This window comes from Nerophis ophidion, linkage group LG02 (assembly GCF_033978795.1).
Source record: "Nerophis ophidion isolate RoL-2023_Sa linkage group LG02, RoL_Noph_v1.0, whole genome shotgun sequence".
Taxonomy (NCBI): Eukaryota; Metazoa; Chordata; class Actinopteri; order Syngnathiformes; family Syngnathidae; genus Nerophis; species Nerophis ophidion.
Genome location: NC_084612.1, coordinates 42,941,557 through 42,968,116, shown reverse-complemented (window position 1 = coordinate 42,968,116; position 26,560 = coordinate 42,941,557). Strand labels below are relative to the sequence as shown.

The 26,560-nt window shown below is 37.2% G+C and overlaps 1 protein-coding gene across 1 annotated transcript in view; it reads right to left on the bottom strand.

Moving 5' to 3' along the window:
- LOC133541084 (EMILIN-1-A-like) overlaps positions 1-24,719 on the bottom strand; it is a 103,755-nt gene extending 79,036 nt beyond the window's left edge. The window contains exon 1 of the mRNA XM_061884175.1: positions 24,259-24,719. Coding sequence (XP_061740159.1) covers positions 24,259-24,392 — 134 coding nt within the window. The 5' untranslated portion in view covers positions 24,393-24,719. The remainder of the gene's footprint in view (positions 1-24,258) is intronic.
- Between the last annotated feature and the right edge of the window lie 1,841 nt (positions 24,720-26,560).

Below are 26,560 nucleotides of genomic sequence, written 5' to 3'. Positions count from 1 at the left end.
ATATATATATATATATATATATATATATATATATATATATATATATATATATATATATATATATATATATATATATATATATATATATACATATATATGTATGTATAAAAATTGTACCCATTAATTCCCTGCTTGGCACTCAGCATCAAGGGTTGGAATGGGTGGTTAAATCACTAAAAATGTTTTCCGGGCGTGGCCACCGCTGCTGCCCACTGCTCCTCTCACCTTCCAGGGGGTGAACAAGGGGATGGGTCAAATCCAGAGGACAAATTTCACCACACCTAGTGTGTGTGTGACTATTATTGGTACTTTAACTTAACTGTATACATTGTGTGCCTGTGTGTGTAGATATACATATATTTGTCCGTGCGTGAGTGTGAATAAAGAAACAGAAGAGTGAGTGTGAGCTGAGTTTGTTAAAGTCACACTGGAAGTATCTGGCAGCGTCACACAGAAGAATGGCCATGATTGTGGATTATTACCAGGAAATGATGAGCAGATGGTGTTAATAGCATCTGCTGATGTCATGAGGTCTGGCCACATGGGCTGACAAAGCATTAGACTGTGTCTTTAAATTCAATTGACTTGGCAGATTCCAACATAATAAACAAGAATTAACCGAAATAATCCACAAAATCAAATGATAATGGCTATACCATAGTGTATACACATACACATACAAGACATTGAAATACTTAATTGTAATATACATAACATGTAATCAAATCAAATCAAATCAACTTTATATATAATGTATTACAGACTATCTTCAAACCACTTTCTGACCGTCTCCTCGGGATGAACGGTTTTGTGGGAGGTCTTATTTATGTGCCTTCAATTCGTCAGCGTCTTTTCCCCACCAGCTATGTTTTAGTTTTTAGCGCTTCCATAGCAAGTCTATTGACAGGTTAATTATATTCTTGGGCAGCACGGTAGAACAGGGGTTAGTGCATGTGCCTCACAATATGAAAGTCCTGAATAGTCCTGAGTTCAATCCTGGGCTCGGGATCTTTCTGTGTGGGGTTTGCATGTTCTCCCCGTGACTGCGTGGGTTCCGTCAGGGTACTCCGGCTTCCTCCCACTTCCAAAGACATGCACCTGGAGATAGGTTGATTGGCAACACTAAATTGGCCCTAGTGTGAATGTTGTCTGTCTATCTGTCACGACTTGCCAAGGTTGTACCCCGCCTTCCGCCCGAATGCAGCTGAGATAGGCTTCAGTACCCCCGCGACCCCAAAGGGGACAAGCAGTAGAAAATGGATGGATGGATATACATTACTTTGTAGTAGAAATGACAACAGTAGAGCAAAGCTCTTAGAATAAATGTATACCACATATTAATAATCCGCTGATGTCACACTTGGGAAAAATGTCAAACATTTGGCAAAATTTATAATTACGGGACCAATGCAGACCCCAAATTAGGGCTGGGCGATATTGCCTTTTTTTAATACCGCAATATTTTTAGGCCATATCGCGATATACGATATATTTCTCGGTATTTTGCCTTAGCCTTGAATGAACACTGGAAACATATAATCACAGCAGTATGGTAATTCTATGTGTATACATTGAAACATTCTTGTTCATACTGCACTAATATATGCTACTTTTAAACTTTCATGCAGAGAAGGAAATCACAACAAAGTAAATTTACCAAAACTGTATTAATTAAAGTTATTAGCAGGTGACTTTTTAAATGATGCTACATATTAGCAGTAATGCTACTTTTCGTAGCAATGCTTGTGCCCCACACATGACAAATTAAAGTTGTTTCTTTGACATATTCCCGCTTGAAGCCGAACCACCACCAGACGATGGACCCCGCGCTGTTTTTCTTGGGAATTAATTATTCCTTCATTTGTTACGAGATTCGTGCCTTCTTTCTCTCGCAACAACCCGCTAGCATCACAGCCAACGTTAGCCAAGCCGCTACCTATCTGCTGGGCGAGGGCGTATACGTATGTGACGTACTGTATGTTGTGACAGTATGTGACGTATGTAAGAATGTGCGCCTGCTTGTCTGTGAGAAGGAGACACAGGAAAGAGCGAGGAGAGCCTGTAGTGTAATGGCCGCAGCTAAAAACAACTGCGTGAGAACGTCTACACGAATATTACGATATAGTCATTTTCTATATCGAACAGTGACAAACCCGTAATATATTGCGTATATCGATATATCGCCCAACTTTACCCCAAATACACAAAAACAATAGGTAAAAAAAGTTGCTTTTCGTAACAGGGCTGTCTTAAAACCTTTAAGGGGGAAAATAACATACAAAAATGTATTGACCTAAATATTTGGCCAATATAATACTATTTGAATAACTAGGAAAATAATAATTACTTGATGAGTAAATGTATTGGCTTATATTGTGTGTTTGTTGTCAATTATGTCTAAGTGTTTAGCATATCTTCACCCACATTGGATTGTTTGTAGCATTAAGGGACAAGCGGTAGAAAATGGATGGGTGGATGGATGTTTTGTAAACAAAAATGTGAAAAACGTTAATTTTATTCAGTAAAAAAGTACAAAGTAAAAACTGTGGAAATACCTACTAATATGCTGGTTATATATTTATACTACAAGGTGTTTATTCATTCATGAATAAATGTGACTTTTCTTCAACTGCATTCAAATCAAGTTCAGCTATTGTACTTGGCTGAGGCCCTGCTCTGTGTTAGCAATTCAAGACTTCTGTCCGCCCACATCCTCCTCACTTACAAGTCATCTGAAGAATGGTGACATCATAGAGAAAAACTTTTGTATCCTGTAATGTTAAGGTTTTCCAAATAATTATCAATGCACCAAAATTATATTACTTACTTTTTGTTTGTGTGTCTCATTGTTTCCATCCTCAACTACTCTCACATTTGAATTCAAGACATTCAAAAACTTAAATCCTCTGCTAATTTTTGACACAATGGTTCTCCCAGAAAATTCATACATTTTTCATTGTTCCACATTTTAGACGACAACATTCCTATTGGAAATTAATGAACATTATTCCAATTGTCATATTTCTCACATTTTTCAAGCCATTTCAACATGAAAACCAGCATTCAACTAGGTTGTATAGACCTTTTGGAATGGATTACTTGCAAAAACAAAGTTTCTTCTGTCCTCCAACATTTCTTAACCCATGAAAATCATTCTGAAAATCGATTTTCCACATTCCAACATGTCCAGTTTAATTATAACACCACATGTATGCCCAAGCATTACGATCTAAATGAAATTATTTTTTCCATATTTCACAACCTATTGCACTATGAAAAAATTATGCTAACAATTTCCCACATTCCCAAAATTCCCATCACTTTAGAAATGTCACATTTTGTACACCATACACACAAAATGTCTACGCAAATAGTATTGTATAGTTGTGTGTATTTACATTATTGATGTAAAATGTTAAGTGTTTGTAAGCAGCTTCCTCCTTTTGGCACTGAAGGTCTGTGATGTCATTCAAAACATATTGAATGATTTATTCCATAGTCACATCAGAATGTTGAGTCTGTTCGTGTGTTTGTGTGTGTGCGTGTGTGTTTGCGTGCGTGTGCAAGGGTGTGTGTGGGTGCATTTGTATGCAAGTACAAGGGTTGTAACATTACGGCCTTGTTAGGGTTTTAAGGTCACAATGAAACATCAAAAACTGCAAGCAGGTAAATTCTCAAATAAATCTTGTGAAATGGCAATTATCATTATATTAACATTTACATTGTCTACACATATACAAGCACATATGTTAAAATTGTTCTCAATCCAAGACTCAAAACACACTTTATTCACTTTAATTTTAGCTAAATATTGTTTTTTGTTTCTTATCTTTTGTTTTAAGTGCCTCGAAAGGAATCTTATAAATTGAATGTATTATTATTATTATCATCATAATATTACCACATAACCATAAAACAATAAGTTTTTTTTAGTAAAATTCCAACTTAAATTCTGTAAAATATAGATTTTTCTCATATTCAAAATAGCCATCAATCCATTTTCTACCGCTTATACATTTTGGGGTCGCGGGGGGCGCTGGTGCCTATCTCAGCTACAATCGGGCGGAAGGCGGCGTACACCCTGGACAAGTCACCACCTCATCGCAGATATTCAAAATATAATTTTCTTATCTTTCTTTTCTTTTCTGTACACAATCTTATTTTTATACCAGGGTTTTCCAAACAAACAAACAAAATATTGTTGATATTGATATACTTAAATCTCTCTTTATTACCTTTTAAAAAGGCTGGACCCATATTAAGGGGGCAGCTTGGTTGCATTTGTGTTTCCATGGTAACTGTTATGTCACACTTTTATCAAAATACACATTCCATACATCCACATAACCGAAAGAACATCAGATTCCAGCTCATTCATACCAATTTGAAACAAAAAAGATAATTCAAAGCACGAGTACTTTGAGATGGATACCGAATTCAGTATGTTATCGTCCAAAAATCTGTGGGCTGAAAAGTAAGGCTGCACTTTTCAGAATGTGGTAAACAAATGAACAGTTATTAACCTGCAAATGTAGAGGATTAATCACATGACAGTCCCCAGAACAGTTGAAATGATTTAAAGAAAGGACAGTATAAGAAAACAATCATTTTGTCAGTGCTGTCATCGTAAACTGTATTGGTTGTTACCGATTTCCCACATATTACACAATAAGGGCCTGACCTATAGGGTGACCCAAAAAGAACAGAAAGTATAAACATTTTATCAAATCTTACAGAGGTACATCAAATATCAAGACATTTGCTGAACTTAAACTTCAGTCTGTGTACAATCATTCCCCCCAAAAGTCATGTTCTTTGCAAAATATGCTCCAAATGGCATGGCTTTTTCATATTTGATTTTAAAAATCTATTTGCAGAAAAACTAAAATTCAGTTCCCAGAAAAGCCAGAAAGAGACTATAAATAGCATCATTGTATTATGTGGCTATAAAATTGATATAAGTAAACCGCTGCCAAACATTGTATCCTTATTAACATTAAGGAAAACAAAAAAGAGATAAATGTAGATAATCTTACAAAAAACTTTATTAACACTAGTTTGTAAAAGAAAAAAACATTCTCCCAAAATATAAATCCTTATTCTAATTATTGACAGAGATGGATATCTACATATGTCCATATTCAAGAGTTATTTCTTTCTTTCTGTAGTCGTGTTTGAAAGCAGCTGAAGTGGTGGGCATGTGTAGACTTTGGGCCTGGAATGTGACTATTAGCCATAACACACTTCTTATTTCAAATTTCCCAGGCTTAGGAGGGGAATAGATATGTGGATTCGCACAAGAGGGGGAGGATAGGGGGGCGAGTGGCATAGTGAAAAAGGCAAGACTTCCGTAATATTGGCAGATCAACTTAAGCGATGCGATTGGAATGTGTTGTTAATAGAGTGATCTCTCCAAAGCTTTGGAATAAAATGTCAAAACAGCTATTCTGTCTGAGATTCATTTAAAACCAGCTTAAGTGTCATCGAAAGAACTTGGGGGGTGACCAGCAGAAGATCTGGTCCAAACGCAACATTATTAAAATTTTTTGACCGACTTTAACCAGTTGATACTGAAAAAATTAAATTATATGCATTTACAATGAATACATTGAAATTGATTAGTCACATTGACTCAGAAACACAATATATAAAACACTTAAACCAACTAAACAAAAATTTTATCAAAATGAGCAAGTCAGGATTAATGGCTACACTGAGCACATTTGGCAGCGAACAGCTTTTCAAAGCAGGGTTTGAAGCATATACTGCATGATACTGATAAAGTATGTGCCCTGGAGTCACACTCGACCCCCCAGGCATCGCATCGTGTCCCCCCCTAGGTGGGCCCGTCCCACTATCTAAGAAGGAATGCCTTTACCCCAAACAGGAGCCATAATAAGTTTGAAATAATTTGCTATGATTGAAAATTATATACAAACCCCGTTTCCCAATGATTTGGGAAATTGTGTTAAATGTAAAGACAAACGTAATACAATGATTTGCAAATCCTTTTTAACCCATATCCAATTGAATGCACTACAAAGACAAGATATTTGATGTTCAAACTCATAAACTTTTTTTTCATTATTTTCAAATAATAATTAACTTAGAATTTCATGGCTGCAACACGTGCCAAAGTAGTTGGGAAAGGGCATGTTCACCACTGTGTTACATCACCTTTTTTTTAACAACACTCAATACACGTTTGGGAACTGAGGAAACTAATTGTTTAAGCTTTGAAAGTGGAATTCTTTCCCCTTCTTGTTTTATTTAGCGCTTCAGTCGTTCAACAATCCGGGGTCTCCGCTGTCGTATTTTACGATTCTTAATGCGCCACACATTTTTGATGGGAGACAGGTCTGGACTGCAGGCGGGCCAGGAAGGTACACTCACTCTTTTTTTACGAAGCCACGCTTTTGTAACACATGCTTAATGTGACTTGGCATTGTCTTGCTGCAATAAGCAGGGGCGTCCATGAGAAAGATGGCGCTTAGATCGCAGCATATGTTGTTCCAAAAACTGTATGTACCTTTCAGCATGAATGGTGCCTTTACAGATGTGGAAGTTACCCGTGCTTTGGGCACTAATGCACCCCATACCATCACAGATGCTGGCTTTTGAACTTTGCATCGATAACGGCCTGGATGGTTTGCTTCCCCTTTGGTCCGGATGACACGATGTTGAATATTTCCCCAAAAAATTTAAATGTGGACTCGTCAGACCACAGAACACTTTTCCACATTGCATCAGTCCATCTTAGATGATCTCAGGCTCAAAGAAGTCTACGGCGTTTCTGGATGTTGTTGATAAATGGCTTTCGCTTTGCATAGTAGAGCTTTAACTTGCACTTACAGATGTAAGGACAAACTGTATTTAGTGACAGTGTTTTTCTGAAGTGTTCTGAGTCCATGTGGTGATATCCTTTAGAGATTGATGTCGGTTTTTGATACAGTGCCGTCTGAGGGATCAAAGGTCACGGTCGTTCAATGCTGGTTTCTGGCCATGCTGCTTACGTGGAGTGATTTCTCCAGATTCTCTAAACCTTTTGATCAAAATTATGAACCGCAGATGTTGAAATCCCTGAATTTCTTGCAATTGCACTTTGAGAAACGTTGTTCTTAAACTGTTTAACTATTTGCTCACGCAGTTGTGGACAAAGGGGTTTACCTCGCCCCATCCTTTCTTGTAGGGATGGCGTGGCGCAGTGGAAGAGTGGCCGTGCGCAACCCGAGGGTCTCTGGTTCAAATGCCACCTAGTACCAACCTCGTCACGTCCGTTGTGTCCTGAGCAAGACACTTCACCCTTGCTCCTGATGGGTGCTGGTTGGCGCCTTGCATGGCAGCTCCCTCCGTCAGTGTGTGAATGTGTGTGTGAATGGGTAAATGTGGAAGTAGTGTCAAAGCGCTTTGAGTACCTTGAAGGTAGAAAAGCGCTATACAAGTACAACCCATTTATCATTTATCATTTGTGAAAGACTGAGCTTTTTTTGGGAAGCTGTTTTTATACCCAATCATGGCACTCACCTTTTCCCAATTAGCCTGCACACCTGTGGGATGCTCCAAATAAGTGTTTGATGAGCATTCCTCAACTTTTTCAGTATTTATTGCCACCTTTCCAAACTTCTTTGTAACTTGTTGCTGGCATCAAATTCTAAAGTTAATGATTATTTGCAAAGAAAAATGTTTATCAGTTTGAACATTGAATACGTTGTCTTTGTAGCATATTCAACTGAATATGGGTTGAAAATGATTTGCAAATCATTGTATTTCGTTTATATTTACATCTAACGCAATTTCCCAACTCATATGGAAAAGGGGTTTGTATGTTTTGAGACAATGGTTGATCACATGAAGAACTATGTGATCAGTCATTGAGATTACAGCAATGACGATCATAAAAATGTATTCCCTCCAGCTAATACTATATTTTTGTCGCCCGGCTGACAAGGGAGACTAGCAGCTAATTGTGTTTGTCCATACAGTGTATGTTGAGTCGCATCCTTAAGTTAATAATCATCACCTCCATATACTTTAAATATATTACATTTCTTAATATCTTAAGAACCATTATGACGTGCCATTATCACTGGAGGACGAGGTCAGACATGTTACAGACAGAGGAGGACTTTGAGTGTAAAAACAGAAGGTTTAAAAGAGTATTAGACGGTAGTTTTGGCATTTATTTAGTTATTGTGTACTATTGACTTTGTCTTGCTCAATAAATTGTGCGTAATAAAAGAAAATAAGGAACTAGTTTAAATATGGTGGTGATATTGTTACATTGTTAACAGCCCTCACCATAAATACATTAAAACCTTTACAGTTTCATCCATCCATCCATCCATTTTCTACTGCTTGTCCCTTTCGGGGCCGCGGGGTTGCTGGAGCCTATTTTACAGTTCATAAATGTAATTGATAACAGTATTTTGTCAGACGATTTCACTCATGGATGATTAGTATCGAAATCGGCAGCATAAAACCCTAATTGAATCATCCCTAATTCACATTAGTTTTCTTCACATTTGTTGATTTAACAACGCAATATGGAGCTATTGTCCACACATGCCCACACAAACACAGATACTTTTGTACCTAAAACACACACATGTGAAAATGTTGGCCAGGTGAAAGGTTGGCCAGGTGAAAGGTTTCAAAACTCAGTCCTCAATGTGTGCGTGTAGAAAGTAAAGAGTTATGGCTTGTCCTCGACTGCACAACAAAGGGTGGCACTTTCGTGGCTTTTGCTGTGCTTTTTAGTGAACTTTTGGATCTGCCTGTGGGAGTCATTTGGCCATGGCCGTGTTTGCACCGGCTCTCTGCCACACCAGCGTCCCCGGGAGAGTTCAGAGGAGATGTGGACAAGGAGGCGGAGCTGCGAAGCGAGTGTTGTGCCTCGGGATGGACAAGCTTCACAGAGCTGAATGAGCATGTATCGGACAATCCCATCTCTCGAAACAGATTCTCGCTTAAACGCAGACTGGACTGGACATTGGCTGACGGCTAGCGGGCAGCCCAGGACGGAGTCGGCTATTGTTATGATTTAGACGGCCTTTAAGGAATGTTGAAAGAATATTCTTGCATAATGTAAGATTAATTTATGTTGTAATTTATGGCCTGACAATGAATGATGACTAGTCAGATATCAGGAACTTTGAACAGCCTTCTATACAGAATTGGGACAGCCTGAGAAAGATTCATCACATGATGTCAGGTGAAAAGACAAAAACATTGTACAATCTTACATTAAGTTCTCTACAGACGAAAGCATTATACAAGCCCTGTCTCCATATGAGTTGGGAAACTGTGTTAGATGTAAATATAAATGGAATACAATGATTTGCAAATCATTTTCAACCCATATTCAGTTGAATATGCTACAAAGACAACATATTTGATGTTCAAACTGATAAACATTTTTTTTTTTCAAATAATCATTAACTTTAGAATTTGATGCCAGCAATATATGACAAAGAAGTTGGCTAAGGTGGCAATAAATACTGATAAAGTTGAGGAATGCTCATCAAACACTTATATGGAACATCCCAAAGGTGTGCAGGCTTATTGGGAACAGTTGGGTGCCATGATTGGGTATAGAAGCAGCTTCCATGAAATGCTAAGTAATTGTCAAACACTTTTAGAACATTTCTCAACGAGCTATTGCAAGGAATTTAGGGATTTTACCATCTACGGTCCGTAAAATCATCAAAAGGTTCAGAGAATCTGGAGAAATCACTGCACGTAAGCAATGATATTACGGACTTTTGACCCCTCAGGCGGTACTGCATCAAAAATCGACATCACTGTGTAAAGGATATCACAACATGGGCTCAGGAACACTTCATAAAACCACTGTCAGTAACTACAGTTGGTCGCTGCATCTGTAAGTGCAAGTTAAAACTCTACTATGCAAAGCCAAACCCATTCATCAACAATATCCTGAAACGCCGCCGGCTTGGCTGGGGGCCTAAGCTAACCTAAGATGGACTGATGCAAAGTGGAAAGGTGTTCTGTGGTCTGACGAGTCCACATTTCAAATTAAATTCGGAAACAGAGGAAGTGGTGTCCTCCAGAACAAAGAGGAACATAACCAGTCGGATTGTTATAGGTGCAAAGTTCAAAAGCCATCATCTGTGATGGTATGGGGGTGTATTAGTGCCCAAAGCATTTGTAACTTACACATCTGTGAAGGCAACATTAATGCTGAAAGGTCCATACAGGTTTTGGAACAACACATGTTGTCATCCAAGAAACGTTATTATGGACGCCCCTGCTTATTTCAGCAAGACAAGTTTTACAACACCGTGGCTTCATAAAAAAAAGAGTGCAGTCCAGACCTGTCTCCCATCGAAAATGTGTGGCGCATTATGAAGCGTAAAATACGACAGCGGAGACCCCTGACAGTTGAACGACTGAAGCACTACATAAAACAAGAATGGGAAAGAATTCCACTTTCAAAGCTTCAACAATTAGTTTCCTCAGTTCCCAAACGTTTATTGAGTGTTGTTAAAAGAAAAGGTGATGTAACACAGTGGTAAACATGCCCTTTCCTAACTACTTTGGCACATGTTGCAGCCAGGAAATTCTAAGTTAATTATTATTTGCAAAATAAAATAAAGTTTATGAGTTTGAACATCAAATATCTTGTCTTTGTAGTGCATTCAATTGAATATGGGTTGAAAAGGATTTGCAAATCATTGTATTTCGTTTATATTTACATCTAACACAATTTCCCAACACTTATGGAAACGGGGTTTGTAAGTTAGGTTTGATTCAAAGAAAAAACATATTACGTTAAAGTTTGTTCATGAACAAAGCAAAGTCCATGCCCACGCGCTTACTACGCAAGTGCCTCTATAACAGACCTGGGCAAATTACGATTTTCAATCCGGCCCGTTGGACGTTTCCCACATTTTTTTTAGACCTTTAACATCGAAACTGTAGCCGCCATTATGATGTGCAGTGCTGTTTTCAAACTTCCATAAGTCTTGAACTATACAAGTATTTCAGTGGTTGGAATCTGACTTTTTGAGTGATAGACAAGTTATTAAGGTAATCCACATCACATCAACTCAGACTAGGCACCAAACAGTGTGGGAGGGTGGGGTTTGTTTCCACAGTGTTTACAGAGCAGCAAGCCTGAAACGCAGGTTTCAGAGAAAGATGCGCAAGCAGATTTTTACCACAAAGTTCCTGAAAAAAATGATATTATATCAGATTGTCTGCGATGAGGTGGCGACTTGTCTAGGGTTTACCCCGCCTACCGCCCTAATGCAGCTGAGATGGGCCCCAGCGACCCCAAAAGGGACAAGCGGTAGAAAATGGATGGATGGATGGATATCAGATTTTAGGTGTTTTATTTTTTCCTTTGTGCTCATATTTCGCCGTGTTTGTTACATTTTGGTTGAGTTTCACTTGATTGTAACACATGTCGATCGAGGAGGTAGTCTGGGAAGAAAAAGAAGAGCGAAGTTCATATGTTGTCAATATTCAGTGTTCTTAGATAATATGGAAAATCCCACATTCTTTATTTCCATGTACATTCTGGGTGTTTCATTCAGTAAAGAAAATTCAAATTCCATTTAGTTTTTTAACGGTTTTAGCATTCAATCAGACATTATTGTAAGTTTTTAAATTAGTGTTCCTGAAAAAAGTCACGCAAGCACAAATACTGTACAGCATATTTATATATATATATATATATATATATATATATATATATAAATAAAAATAAATAAATAAATAAAATAAATAAATAAATATATATATATATATATATATATATATATGTATATATATATATATATATATATATATATATATATATATATATATATATATATATATATATATATATATATATCTAGGCCTCTGTTACGACTGACGGAGGCCTAGATATGTACTCTATATAAAAATAAACATGATAAAAATGTAATAACTTAGTGAGGTCCTCAGATTTGTCCTGCAAAGGTTGTCAGCGGCCTAGAAACTGATCAAACTGGACTATCTGGAGAAGAGGTGTCAAACCCAATCCTACAAGAGGGCAACATTCACAACGCACTTTAGATTGCGAGCCAGACCGGATTAATTGACAACAAATTACCCACCCAGCCCTACTCCTACCACCACCTCTGTTACCCGCTTGCATGCAACATATTACACAAGCGATCTAAAAAGAATTAATGTTTTGTGGACTCTGTGCAACCCAGGGGTTCTTAACCCAACTTTTCCACTACAGAGGGGCTCAGGACCCACTCAGATATCTGAGTGGTAATTTTACCACTGAATTAGTAATCCTACAAATGTGTGAATGTGAGTGTGAATGGTTGTCTATCTGTTTTGGCCCTGCGATGAGAGAGCAACTTGTCCAGGGTATACATCGCCTTCCGCCCGAATGCAGCTGAAATAGGATCCAGCCCCCCTCCCTCCGAAAGGGACAAGCAGTAGAAAATGGATAGATAGAAAGTAATCTTACTTTTGATTTTGATTGTATTCAATAATTATATCTAACCTACTTACTGTTTACAACCTTGACAAATTATATGAAACCATGTGTTAATCCCAGATGTTATTATGTAAACACATAAACTTCAGGCTATTGGTAGAAAAATAAGGAAGGGACTCAAATAACTGATTACTTTTTTTTTTTTTACATACATTCATGTTGTGCTAAAATTAACTACATTGATCATAAATATGTTTTTTTACATAAACTGTCAATAAGATTAAAGTGCAAATGAAAATACGGTTTAATCACTTCAGTCATAAATTTTGCGCTTAATGGTGCTGTTTGCAACTTCCTCACAGTAACATTTTAAAGAGCAAAAAACTTGACAAGAACACCACCTGCTAGCTTATGTTATCATTAGTGGTTTAGAACACATTTGTTTGACAATTGCCTTTATTTTTCACAATTACAATGCTTATGTAATAACATTTTACCTGCCCAAATATGATGATTGGTGTTTACGGCTGTCACTCACCCGGTCTCGTCAACTCGTACACGCAGAGAGCCCGTACCCATACACAAAAACAGTCCAAAAGAAGCAACAAACAATTTACATTCATGTTATGATAAAATATACATTCAATGAGAGATAACGCTCGCAATTCGTATTACTTTTATTAGCTTAGGCACATCCGAAGCTAATGCGCATGCGTGTGTTATGTACGTACGTAGTTACGTCATTACATACTAGAAGACGTAAGAGGGTGGAATATACTATGTAAAATACAGTGGAAAGTTGGCGCACTCTAGGCATCTGTAAATGTTGCAAAGAGCCCCTTTAGGAAAATTCTCTCGGAATTGGACATCTCCAGATTGGAGATGTTTTTGAGCTTATAAATTATTGTAACAGTTTTTAACATTGCATTTGTGCTTACGACTGAATTAATCTCACTAAAATGAAAGTATTGTAACTACAGACATGCTGCCTTCACTCCAGAAAAGCACAAGCTTCCTGCTTACGTCATCACAACATCTGTTTTAGCAGTGTAGTTTTGCTGATAAAAGTATTTAGGGCGAAAACCAAAATGGGCCCCTTTTGGCCAAAAATTCTGTGTGTCACTAATATGAAAGTAAAGTTAAAATTCAAGTACCAATGATTGTCACGCACACACTAGGTGTGGTGAAATCTGTCCTCTGAATTTCACCCATCCCCTTGTTCACCCCCTGGGAGGTGAGGGGAGCAGTGAGCAGCAGCGGTGGCCACGCCCGGGAATCCTTTTTGGTAATTTAATCACCAATTCCAACCCTTGATGCTGAGTGCCAAGCAAGGAGGTAATGGCTCCCATTGTTATTGTCTTTAGTATGACTCGGCCGGGGTTTGAACTCACAACCTACCAATTTCAGGACGGAGACTCTAACCACTTGGCCACTGAGTGGTTAAGAAATTATTACATGTATCTTTTTTTAAAAACATGTAGCCTTCAGGAGTTTATAACACGGCCGTAGTGCAAATGTTTGGATTTCACGCTTCCATGATGCAAATAAACAGCCAACATGTAACATTATTACATTATTATTATGACCACTCAGATATTTTTACAAAATAAATAACTCTACACAAACACATTTATTGTGCCCATAAAATAATGAAATTGTCTTGTATCAGAGCCAGTTGGGCACAAGTGCTTTAAATATTGCCCATTAAGACTACTTGTGTCATGAAACAGTATATCTGCTTTGCATTACTTGACAAATAAAGACATGCACCTGGGGATAGGTTGATTGGCAACACTAAAATTGGCCCTAATGTGTGAATGTGAGTGTGAATGTTGTCTGTCCATCTGTGTTGGCCCTGCAATGAGGTAGCGACTTGTCCAGGGTGTATGCTGGCTTCCGCCCGAATGCAGCTGAAATAGGCTTCAGCACCCCCCGCGACCTCGAAAGGGACAAGCGGTAGAAAATGGATGGATGGTTGGACATGCAAATAATAAATACATTGTTTGGACAAAGTTTGGAACACAGAAGGTAAAACGTGAACATGTTTTTCTCCATCTCAGCAACATTGGTCAAATATTACCATTCCAGTTGTTATTTTATTGAATAAGACGTTACTAAGACCTCCAAAGATACTATTGTCATGCAGCCTGATGTAATAAGCATCAATCTGAAAAGCTCTATCTTTCTTTGACAGTTGAACATGTGATCCTTAAACTCGCCACCATATTAATGAGCTGCAGTGGTACCTTAACTCATGAGTAATTTGAAGTATAAGCTGCCTCTCAGCTTTCTGTTATGCTTGAAATTGCGAGCATGACTTGAGTTACGGGAATTTCCACCAACGGTGAAAGTCGGTTCGAGAAATATTTGTAATACCAAGTTTCATGACAGAAACGGAAACAAAATAAGCTCTACAAAAACATGTTGCTTATCATAAGCAGCGTAGGCAACACTGGACGAAGAATCTGCCCATAGAAGACTTTGATTGATTGATTGATACTTTTATTAGTAGATTGCACAGTTCAGTACATATTCCGTACAATTGACCACTAAACGGTAACACCCGGATAAGTTTTTCAACTTGTTTAAGTCGGGGTCCACGTTAATCAATTCATGGTAACCGACATCGCATTAGTACGGTCCTCAAGGTAAATGGTTCATAATATTATTAAATTATTACATAATATAAAAACTGAAGTCGTTTTTACTATATTCTATTGTGACATTTTTCAAAAAATATTTGTTGTCTAAAAGTTTGCTTTTAAATTTAAAACACAAGCTGGGGTGGGGCGGAGCGGAGCAAGCACGGATTAAATAATTTCAATTCATTTCAATGGGCGGAGCTGCTTAGAGATATGAGTGTTCTGAGTTACAAGTTACGCATTGTGCTCTTAAGTTGAGGTAACACGGTGTTTAGCATGAACATGTATGGGTGATCGTGGCAGGAATCGGGGAGGAACAGTTATGCACACAATTCTCAGCAGGTGTGATTTACAATGTGAAGAGTGCGTAAAAGTGTGTGCAGCACGCTTTTATAAATTTAAATTGTTTGGCAGACATACTTTCTCAGGTTTGTTTTTACACAATGTTTGGAATCCATGCACAGTTTTCTAAATGAGGCCCCTGGTCTGCCAGAGAATAAAAAGACGTAGCAGAAGGGATCAGTGTTGTTAACTTAGTGACATTCTGGCTATATTTAGCAAGTAATTAGACCCTTCCAGATACTTTTTTTTCAACAAGTAACAAATCCAGTGGAGAGTCTTTTGTAGACATGAACGCATGTATAGCACTCCTCAATGCGCAGCTGTTGCTGCACTTACAGGTTACTTTGTTTTGTTTGTGACATCAAAAGGATGACAAAAAAGCAACATTAAAAAGTAAATTTCTATTTTTAGACATATTTTGCTTGTCATGTTTTTTACCCACTCTAATGCATATGGTTGGTTATTTCCACAAATAGATTGCAGTCTTGTGGGAAACACTGCACTGCAAAAAAAACAAAAAACTTGCATTTTAGGATTTCCCCTAGACTGCCAAGATACCTGTAGCGGTGGAGGCGTGGTTATGGGTGTGGTCACCGTGACATCGTTGAATAATCTTTTTAATGATGTACCATATCATATTTCTTTAAAAAGGCTCAAAAAATGTAAACATACATTTAAAAACAAATATGTTATTATTAATTGGTACTAACATATATATATATATATATATATATATATATATATATATATATATATATATATGTGTATATATATATATATATATATATATATATATATATATATATATATATATATATGTGTATATATATATATATATATATATATATGTGTATATATATATATATATATATATATATATATATATATGTGTATATATATATATATATATATATATATATATATGTGTATATATATATATATATATATATATATATATATATATATATATATATAGTGGGACAAAAAAGTATTTAGTCAGCCACCGATTGTGCAAGTTCTCCCACTTAAAATGATGACAGAGGTCTGTAATTTTCATCATGGGTACACTTCAACTGTGAGAGACAGAATGTGAAAAAAAAAATCCTGGAATTCACATTGTAGGAATTTTAAATAATTTTTTTGTAAATTATGGTGGAAAATAAGTTTTTGGTCACTTCAAACAAGGAAGATCTCACAGACCTGTAACTTCTTCTTTAAGAAGCTCTTCTGTCCTCCACTCGTTGCCTGTATTAATGGCACTTGTTTGAACTCGTTATCTGTATAAAAGACACCTGTCCACAGCCTCAAACAGTCAGACTCCAAACTCCACTATAGCCAAGACCAAAGAGCTGTCGAAGGACACCAGAAAAGAATTGTAGACCTGCACCAGACTGGGAAGAGTGAATCTACAATAGGCAAGCAGCTTGGTGTGAAAAAATCAACTGTGGGAGCAATAATCAGAAAATGGAAGACATACAAGACCACTGATAATCTCCCTCGATCTGGGGCTCCACGCAAGATCTCATCCCGTGGGGTCAAAATAATCATGAGAACGGTGAGCAAAAATCCCAGAACCATACGGGGGGACCTGGTGAAGGACCTGCAGAGAGCTGGGACCAAAGTAACAAAGGTTACCATCAGTAACACACTAAGCCGACAGGGAATCAAATCTTGCAGTGCCAGACGTGTCCCCCTGCTTAAGCCAGTGCATGTCCAGGCCCGTCTGAAGTTTGCCAGAGAGCACATGGATGATACAGCAGAGGATTGGGAGAATATCATGTGTTCAGATGAAACCAAAATATAACTTTTTGGTATAAACTCAACTCGTTGTGTTTGGAGGAAGAAGAATACTGAGTTGCATCCCAAGAACACCATACCTACTGTGAAGCAAGTGGGTGGAAACATCATGCTTTGGGGCTGTTTTTCTGCTAAGGGGACATGACGATTGATCCGTGCGTGTTAAGGAAAGAATGAATGGGGCCGTGTATCGCGAGATTTTGAGCCAAACCTCCTTCCATTAGTGAGAGCTTTGAATGGTTGACCAAATACTTATTTTCCCATTAATTTACAAAAAAAATCTGTAAAATTCCTACAATGTGAATTCCTGGATTTTTTTTCACATTCTGTCTCTCACAGTTGAAGTGTATCTATGATGAAAATTACAGACCTCTGTCATCATTTTAAATGGGAGAACTTGCACAATCGGTGGCTGACTAAATACTTTTTTGCCCCACTGTATATATATATATATATATATATATATATATATATATATATATATATATGTCTTGATTGGATTATCCAGAGAATAGTGCTCGATACCGTGGTAGAGCGCAAATCTCCTGATGATTGAGGGAACCCCTCATGAAACAGATCTGTAGAGATGAAGTAGTCTTGTGATTTTTTCCCACACCTACATATATATATATATATATATATATATATATATATATATATATATATATATATACATATATATATATGTATTAGAGCTGTCAAATTATTAAAATGTTTAATCGCGACTAATCGCATTTTGTTCATAGTTAACTCAAAATTAATCGCAATTAATCGCAGATAGGTATACTTTTTCATCATTAATAAGTGTACCCTAGACAGATTATTTTCAGGGGGTGGGGGTGGCTTCATATTGCTGCATGACAATGTTTTAACCTTCTCTATTGATTAATGAAATGTAATATTCAGCCTACTAATCATCTTGTACTTGAGGACTTGACCAGAACATTTTATAAAATAATTTACACAATAATTAAGCCAGCCAGAAAACAACCCCCCACCCCCATATTTCTAAACTGATGTGCCAGAATTTCTTTGGGTGCAAATTTCACAGAATAACATTACAATACATCACTGACAAAGCATGATCTTGATGTCAGGGTTTCCCCTAAATTGCCAAAATACCTGAGGCGGTGGAAGGGTGGTTAGGGGCGTGGTCGATATGATGTCATCGCATGATTTAAAGTTAAAGTCAAAGTACCCATAATTGTCACTCACACACTAGGTGTGGTGAAATTTGTCCTCTGCATTTGACCTATCCCCTTGTTCACCCCCTGCGAGGTGAGGGGAGCAGTGGGCAGCAGCAGTGCTGCGCCCGGGAATCATTTTTGGTGATTTAACTCCCAATTCCAACCCTTGATGCTAAGTGCCTAGCAGGGAGGTAATGGCTCCCATTGTTATAGTATTTGGTGTGACTCGGCTGGGGTTTGAACTCACAACCTACCGATCTCAGGATGGACAGTCTAACTAGGCCACTGAGTAGGTTTTGATATGATAAACATACTCTTTTTAAAAAAAAATTAAATTACATTCGAAACAAATCTGTTATTAAGTATAGTATTAACATATATATATTTTTCTTACATTATATTGTTTTTTCTTATTTTTATATTGCTGCTGCTTATTGTACAATGTAATTTGTGGATATTTTTTCAAGTTTCTAGTAACTTTTAAATAGTTTTTTTAATTAAAAACAACTAGCAACAAATCCAGCATCTTCTTCTGGTGTTAATATAAAATGTACTTTAGAGACTCTTAACTTCGGTCACTTGATGTCCCTGACGAAAGAGGCTAGCTGCATAAGAATGACCTCACGCTTGCTTCGCACTGTTGCTCCGGTTGAATTTTGTCTTCTTAAAAGCTGTCACTGTCCTCTTAATATTTGCACATTTGTAGATGGATGTTTGCCAGTATATCTGGGGTATATTTAAATTACATCCACACGTTTACTGTATCTTTACAGTAGTTTATTTGTAACAAATCAAAACTAACATCACAATTTCTAACATGCATTTTAAAAAGTTAGCTCAAGTCTTTTAATTTATGGATACACAATGATATATTCATATTGTGTCATTTGTCCTCTGAAGTTTGTGAAGACACACACTTAACATTCCTTTCTGATGACTTCTCTAAATTATCTCATCCAAGTGCGTGTGCGTGTGTATTTACTCACACGTTTGGGTAGAACATTAACTTGTCAACCATTTCCCATGAAATCCTAAATTTTTGTTTTCAGCTTTACAAGAAGCTGTGTAAACATGCACAACGTAGCCAACTATAATGCCCCCGCTTTTCTCCTCACATTAATGCACACATTACAAGTAGGTGATTCTGTAAAGTTTTTTCTTGATCCGACACCAAGAGAATATTTCTGTTATTAGTTTCCACAGCAATGAATCTTCTTGGACAGTTTTGGCTTTTTTTTTTTTACACTGGATAACCTTCCAGATGCAACCCCGGCCAGGAATGGAGCTTGCAGTATGGCTTCTGCCATGAAAGGCAAAAGTGTGTACTATTACACCAACAGGAATACCATTAGAGATAGGCGCCTTCTACAATTGGTACGATACCCAAATACTGATACTCAATGGTACTTTCGGTACTTTGTGTTAATAATTGTTGATTGATTAAGAAAAAACCTAAATACACCGTGGCCTGCTGGGGCAGCGGGCTGAGAGCGGGGGACGCAAACAGGCTGGATAAGCTGGTAAGGAAGGCCAGTAACGTAGTGGGAGTGGAGCTAGACTCTCTGGCGGTAGTGTCAGAGAGGAGAAGTCTAGCAAAGCTCCAAGCCAATATGGACAACACCTCCCATCCACTACACTCGGACCTGGCGGAGAGAACGAGCACGTTCAGTGGAAGGCTCAGACTCCCAAAATGCAACACGGAACGACACAGGAGGTCCTTCATACCGACAGCCATTAGACTGTATAATGCATATGTTCCTTTTTGACTGTTCTTAAATGTATAATAGACTGTATTTTTATTATTCACATGTGAATAATGCTATATAATAGAATGTATTTATGTGATTCACATGTCAATAATGCAGTATAATAGACTATGTACATTATTCACATGTGAATAATGCTGTATAGTACACTGTATTTATATTATTCACATGTAAAAATACCTGAGTGTTTATTGTCTTTTGTGAGCGAACTGTGGTGATGAATTTCCCCTAGGGATTAATAAAGTACTTTCTATTCCTTTCTATTCTATTCTAAATGTAAATGTATTTTAATTAACTGATTTAAATTCAACATTTAACTAAATTAATAATAATTCTGCTTTCCAGTTGTTATATTTAGTTTTCTTATACTTCCGAGTCTCATTAATACGTACTATATAGTAGACTTTGCATGAAGTTGCAATACTAAGACATTAGATGGCAGTAGTCTAAGTCTATAGTGTTTGTTGTCGTTTTTAGGAAGTTCTCAGAACACATTTGTTTGACGATTGCCTATATTTTTCACAATTACAAAGTTTATGTAATAACATTTTACCTGACCAAATATGACGATTGGTGTTTAGGGCTGTCACTCACCCGGTCTCGTCAATACGTACGAGCAGAGAACGTGTGCACACATACAAAAACAGTCCAAAATAAGCAACACACAATTTGCAGTCATGTTGTTGTTATGATAGAATATACATTCAATTACAGATAATGCTAGCTATCCAAGTTACTTTTATTAGCTAACAACATTTAAAGCTAATGTGCATGCATGTGTTATGTACGTACGTAGTTACATCAAAACATACTTGAAGCCGTAAGAGGGTGGAATATACTGTGTAAAATACAGTGGAAAATTGGCGCCCTCTAGGCATCTGTGTAAATGTTGCAAAGAGCCCCTTTAGGAAAATTCTCTCGGACTTTAGCTCAAGACTTCTCCTTGAAAGTCAAATTTTGTCTTTTTTTTTGTTGTTGTTAAAAACGCTTGCTATAATGCAGGCCTGGGCAATTATTTTGACTCGGGGGCCAAATTTAGAAAAAAAAAATGTGTCTGGGGGCCGGTATATTTATTTTTAAGAAAACTAATACAAAACCTCACAATAATGTCTGATTAAATGCTAAAAATTTTATGACAGACCGCCTTAAAAATGGAATGGAATTTATTTTTTTTCTATGAACGATAAAACCCTGAATATTGACAACATATGAACGTCACACCCCCCCTCAATTGACATATTTTACAATCAAGCCAAATGCAACAAAATGGCAACAAACACAGCGAAATATGAATGTGAAGGGTAAAAAAAAAAACACATCTACAATCTGAAATATGTTATATATCACTAAGCTTTAACACTTTCTTGTAAAAATATCCTTCCCCGTCTGTCCCTGACACCCGCCTTTCAGGCTGGCCGGTCTGGAAACACTCCCCACCCACACTGTTTCATGCCTCATCTGACCTGCTGTGAGGTAGATTACCACAGTAACTAGTAGGGTTGCACTTTTTTAAATGTATACTGAAAACATGTATGGTCGAACTTACTTTATTTTAAAATTATGATGACTCTCTGTTTTGTATGAAAGTCCAGTTTGGAAATGTTTTTGAGCTTGTGAGTCTCATTTATTAAGTAGACTTTGCATGCAGTTGCAACACTAAGACGCTAGATGGCAGCAGTCTAAGTCTATAGTGTTTGTTGTCGTATTCAGGAAGTTGTCTTGGCCCTAAATCTGGCGCCAGCACTATAGATACTGACACATTTTACTCGAAATTTTTTCAAGATCGTTGAATGACTTTGTGATTTTACCTACATTTGTTGCTCATATGTACAGGCATAACTTTCATACCAACCAAAATCATTTATCAAACGTATTTGTCAACAGTTTGACAAAAAAACAAACTGTCCAATGTCCAACTATTTATTTCCTGAGTTTGTAAACGATTTACTATTACATTATTATAGATATTTATATATGTGTATCAGGCATTTAAATAAACGAAACATCCATCCATCCATTTTCCAACGCTTGTCCCTTTCGGGGTCGCGGAGGGTCGCTGGAGCCCATCTGATCTGCATTTCGGGTGGAAGGCACTTACACCCCGGACAAGTCGCCACCTCATCACAGTAAATAAAAGAAATATAAAATAGAATAGTATCGAGTATCGATGTTGATTCTATCCTTGGCATCGACCCCATCACTATGTTTGTGTATTTTTTAGTCCAGTGGTGCTCAAACTTTTTTCAGTGATGTACCGCCTGTGAACATTACTCCCTAATCAGAGCAGAGCATTTTTGGTTGAAAAAAAGAGATAAAGAAGTCAAATACAGCACTATGTCATCAGTTTCTGATTTATTAAATTTTATAACATTTGTAGTGGTCTTTCTTGAACTATTTAAAAAAAAAGATCTAAAAATAACTAAAAACTTGTTGAAAAATAAACATGCATACATCCATTTTTTCTAACGCTTATTCCCTTTGGGATCGCGGGGGGCGTTGGTGCCTATCTCAGCTACAATCGGGCGGAAGGCGGCGTACACCCTGGACAAGTCACCACTTCGTCGCAGGGCCAACACCGATAGACAGACAACATTCACACTCACATTCACACACTAGGGCCAATTTAGTGTTGCCAATCAACCTATCCCCAGGTGCATGTCTTTGGCAGTGGGAGGAAGCCGGAGAACCCGGAGGGAACCCACGCATTCACAGGGAGAACATGCAAACTCCACACAGAAAGATCCCGAAACCGGGATTGAACCCTGACTACTCAGGACCTTCGTATTGTGAAGCAGACGCACTAACCCCTCTGCCACCGTGAAGCCCGAAAAAAAATAAACAAGTGACTCAATTAAAAATAAATATTTCCACACATAGAAATAATCATCAACTTAAAGTGCCCTTTTTGGGGATTGTAATAGAGATCCACCTGGATTCATGAACTTAATTCTAAACATTTCTTCACAAAAATAGAAATCTTTAACATCAGTATTTATGGAACATGTCCACAAAAAATCTAGCTGCCAACACTGTATATTGCATTGTTGCATTTCTTTTCACAATTTATAAACTTACATTCATATTTTGTTGAAGTATTATTCCATAAATATATTTATAAAGGATTTTTGAATTGTTGCTCTTTTTAGAATTTTTTTTTTTTAAATCTCACGTACCCCTTGGCATGCCTTCCAGCAGTGGTTCTCAAATGGGGGTACGTGTACCCCTGGGGGTACTTGAAGGTATGCCAAGGGGTACGTGAGATTTTTTTAAATATTCTAAAAATATCAACAATTCAAAAATCCTTTATAAATATATTTATTGAATAATACTTCAACAAAATATGAATGCAAGTTCATAAACTGTGAAAAGAAATGCAACAATGCAATATTCAGTGTTGACAGCTAGATTTTTTGTGGACATGTTCCATAAATATTGATGTTAAAGATTTCTTGTTTTGTGAAGAAATGTTTAGAATTAAGTTCATGAATCCAGATGGATCTCTATTACAATCCCCAAAGAGGGCACTTTAAGTTGATGATTACTTCTATGTGTAGAACTCTTTATTTATGATTGAATCACTTGTTTATTTTTCAACAAGTTTTTAGTTATTTTTATCTTTTTTTCCCAAATAGTTCAAGAAAAAACACTACAAATGAGCAATATTTTGCACTGTTATACAATTTAATAAATGAGAAACTGATGACATAGTGCTGTTACTTCCTTATCTCTTTTTTTTTTCAACCAAAAATGCTTTGCTCTGTTTAGGGGGTACTTGAGAAAAAATTTCATATGGGGTACATCACTGAAAAAAGGTTGAGAATAACTGATTAAGTCAACTGTGTTATACAAAGTGGTTGTAATTCAGCAACAAAAAAGGAGAGAATAAGATCAATACTGCCACTCATGAACTAAGTACACAGTGTACACAGTGTACTTACTGAAGTACTCACACAGTGAGATGAGGTAAATGCACACCTGTTGAATCTCAGTCAACTGTGCTTGAAGGTGACAAGAAGATCCCCTGAAGACATTACTACTTCTTGTATACAATGTCACATGAAAAAGGCGTAGACGACGTGTACCTGTGTCTGCTGGCCACTCGGGCACCGTGAGCGTTGTCGCCGGCATAGAGGCTGTAGGAGGTTCTGATCGGGAACGCGCTTTTGGCGTCCCCGCAGCTCCAAAGACAAAGCAGAACCAGGACGAGAGCCGCCATTCCGTGGCTCGATAAAGGATATCGATAGCGTTCACGCTCCTTCAAGCGGGGATGAACATGTCACCTCCATGGAGACCAAGGTGGAAACAATTCAAGTTGATGCAATTGTTTGTTTTTTTAGCGACAATGATCCATGAAGTCCGAACGAGAAGGACAGTTTGACCTCCTTACTTCCGGTCCTAGACTACTTTTAGTCCTCTTTTAGTTCATCACGACTTGTTAGTTCAGTAAAAGTGAAATGAAAGCGAGAAAGGAAGAAGAAGAAGAAGAAGCACGAATCCATCTGCTTCTCCTCTGCTCAACTTGTAGGACAACTCCTAACCCCTTAGCCCCTCCCCATTACTACATCTGGAATATTCCAACACCCCCACCCTCACCCAACACACACTTTTCCTTTTTTATACATACTTTTTTTAACCACTACTATGACTTCATTTTATTTTTTATCGCTATTGATAATATTTTTCAAATATTATTTACTAACGTTTGGCGACTTGTCCAGGGTGTACCCTGCCTTCCGCCCGATTGTAGCTGAGATAGGCGCCAGCGCCCCCCGCGACCCCGAAAGGGAATAAGCGGTAGAAAATTGGATGGATGGATGGATGGATGGATGTACTGTTTGCTATCATCAATATTACTTTGTATTACTAATACTTTACTTCAGGGGTCTCAAACTCAATTTACCTGGGGGCCATTGGACGCAGAGTCTGGGTGAGGCTGGGCCGCAAGAAAAGATTTCTTAAAAGAAATGTTACATACTCCTCAGCATGTCTAGTTGTATAATGACGTTTAGAATTGTATTCTTTGTGCACCGCAACTTTCTCTGTGCAAATAAGACACGCCGGGGTGCCCCTGTGCTAAAAAAAAAAAGACATGTTTGGGGTTGTGGAATATATTTGTATTTAGCCCACGCACGGAGAATAATGTTATTTCTGCAATGTGCGTCGTTCCGCTTTTCCTCCCTACAGCAACGTGGCGGTCAGTGGATAATAGCCTGGAAAGTACCGGGATAGCGAGCGCAAAAAAAAGTGACGGCTCCCGGAGTGTTATCCGTCGTCGAATAGAAATATATGTAGTATTCATCGTGTGAGGCAATGCAAATTAAACAATAAAAAAAAACAAATAACGGTTTGAATTGGTCTAGGTTATCGGAGACTGTTATTACTTCAGACAGGGGTCGCGGTGTGACTGCAGCCAGACACGTAAGAAAACCCTTGTCTTCATGGCAACGTCTCTGTCGCTTTCACTCATTTGCCGCTGTTCCACTAATGAAGGGGTAGGCAACCCAGAATGTTGAAAGAGCCATTTTGGACCCAAATGACTCAACGCTGTCAAGTGCCATTCTTATAAAACTTGCGGGCCGCACTAACATTAAACTTTCATATTAAGGTGGGGGCCGCAAAATAACGTCTCGCGGGCCGCAATTGGCCCACGGGCCGCGTGTCTGAGACCCCTGCTTTACTTTGTATACTGTTATTTTACTTTGTTTGAATACTGCATTACTTTGTATTACTAATACTCTGTTGTATACTGTTATTTTACTTTGTTTGAATACTGCTTTACTTTGTATTACTACTAGCCCACCCCGAGCACACACTTTTTACAAATATTTGAAAATACTATTCATTACTACTTAACACTATTTTAGGATGTATTACTTTCTATTAAAATTACTTTGTTTTATTAATACTACAGCTTACTATTTACTATCTATTACTTATTAACCTTCTATTTTTGTCTATTGATTCAAATGTAATACTACATTTAATACTGAATCTATTATATTATCATGTATTATTTTTGTATGTATTATTATGTTATTTGTACTGTTTAATGTGTTGTAACATTTATTAAGTATTACTGATACTATTGTCAACATTTAGTGCTAATACTATTATTGTTATTACTATTTTTAATATTTACTACAATGATAGCAATGTATTCTATACATCTCAAAAAAATACCATTTAATTATTTAATACCATTTGTATTATATGTATTACTATTTATTTACTATTTATTGTGTTTACTATTAAATACATTAAAACATATATGTATTACTATTACTTTACCACTGATATTATTTTACTATTCAAACTATTTATTAATAATGGTATTGATTATTATAACTATATATGAGTATTATTAACATTAGTCTAATAGTCCTT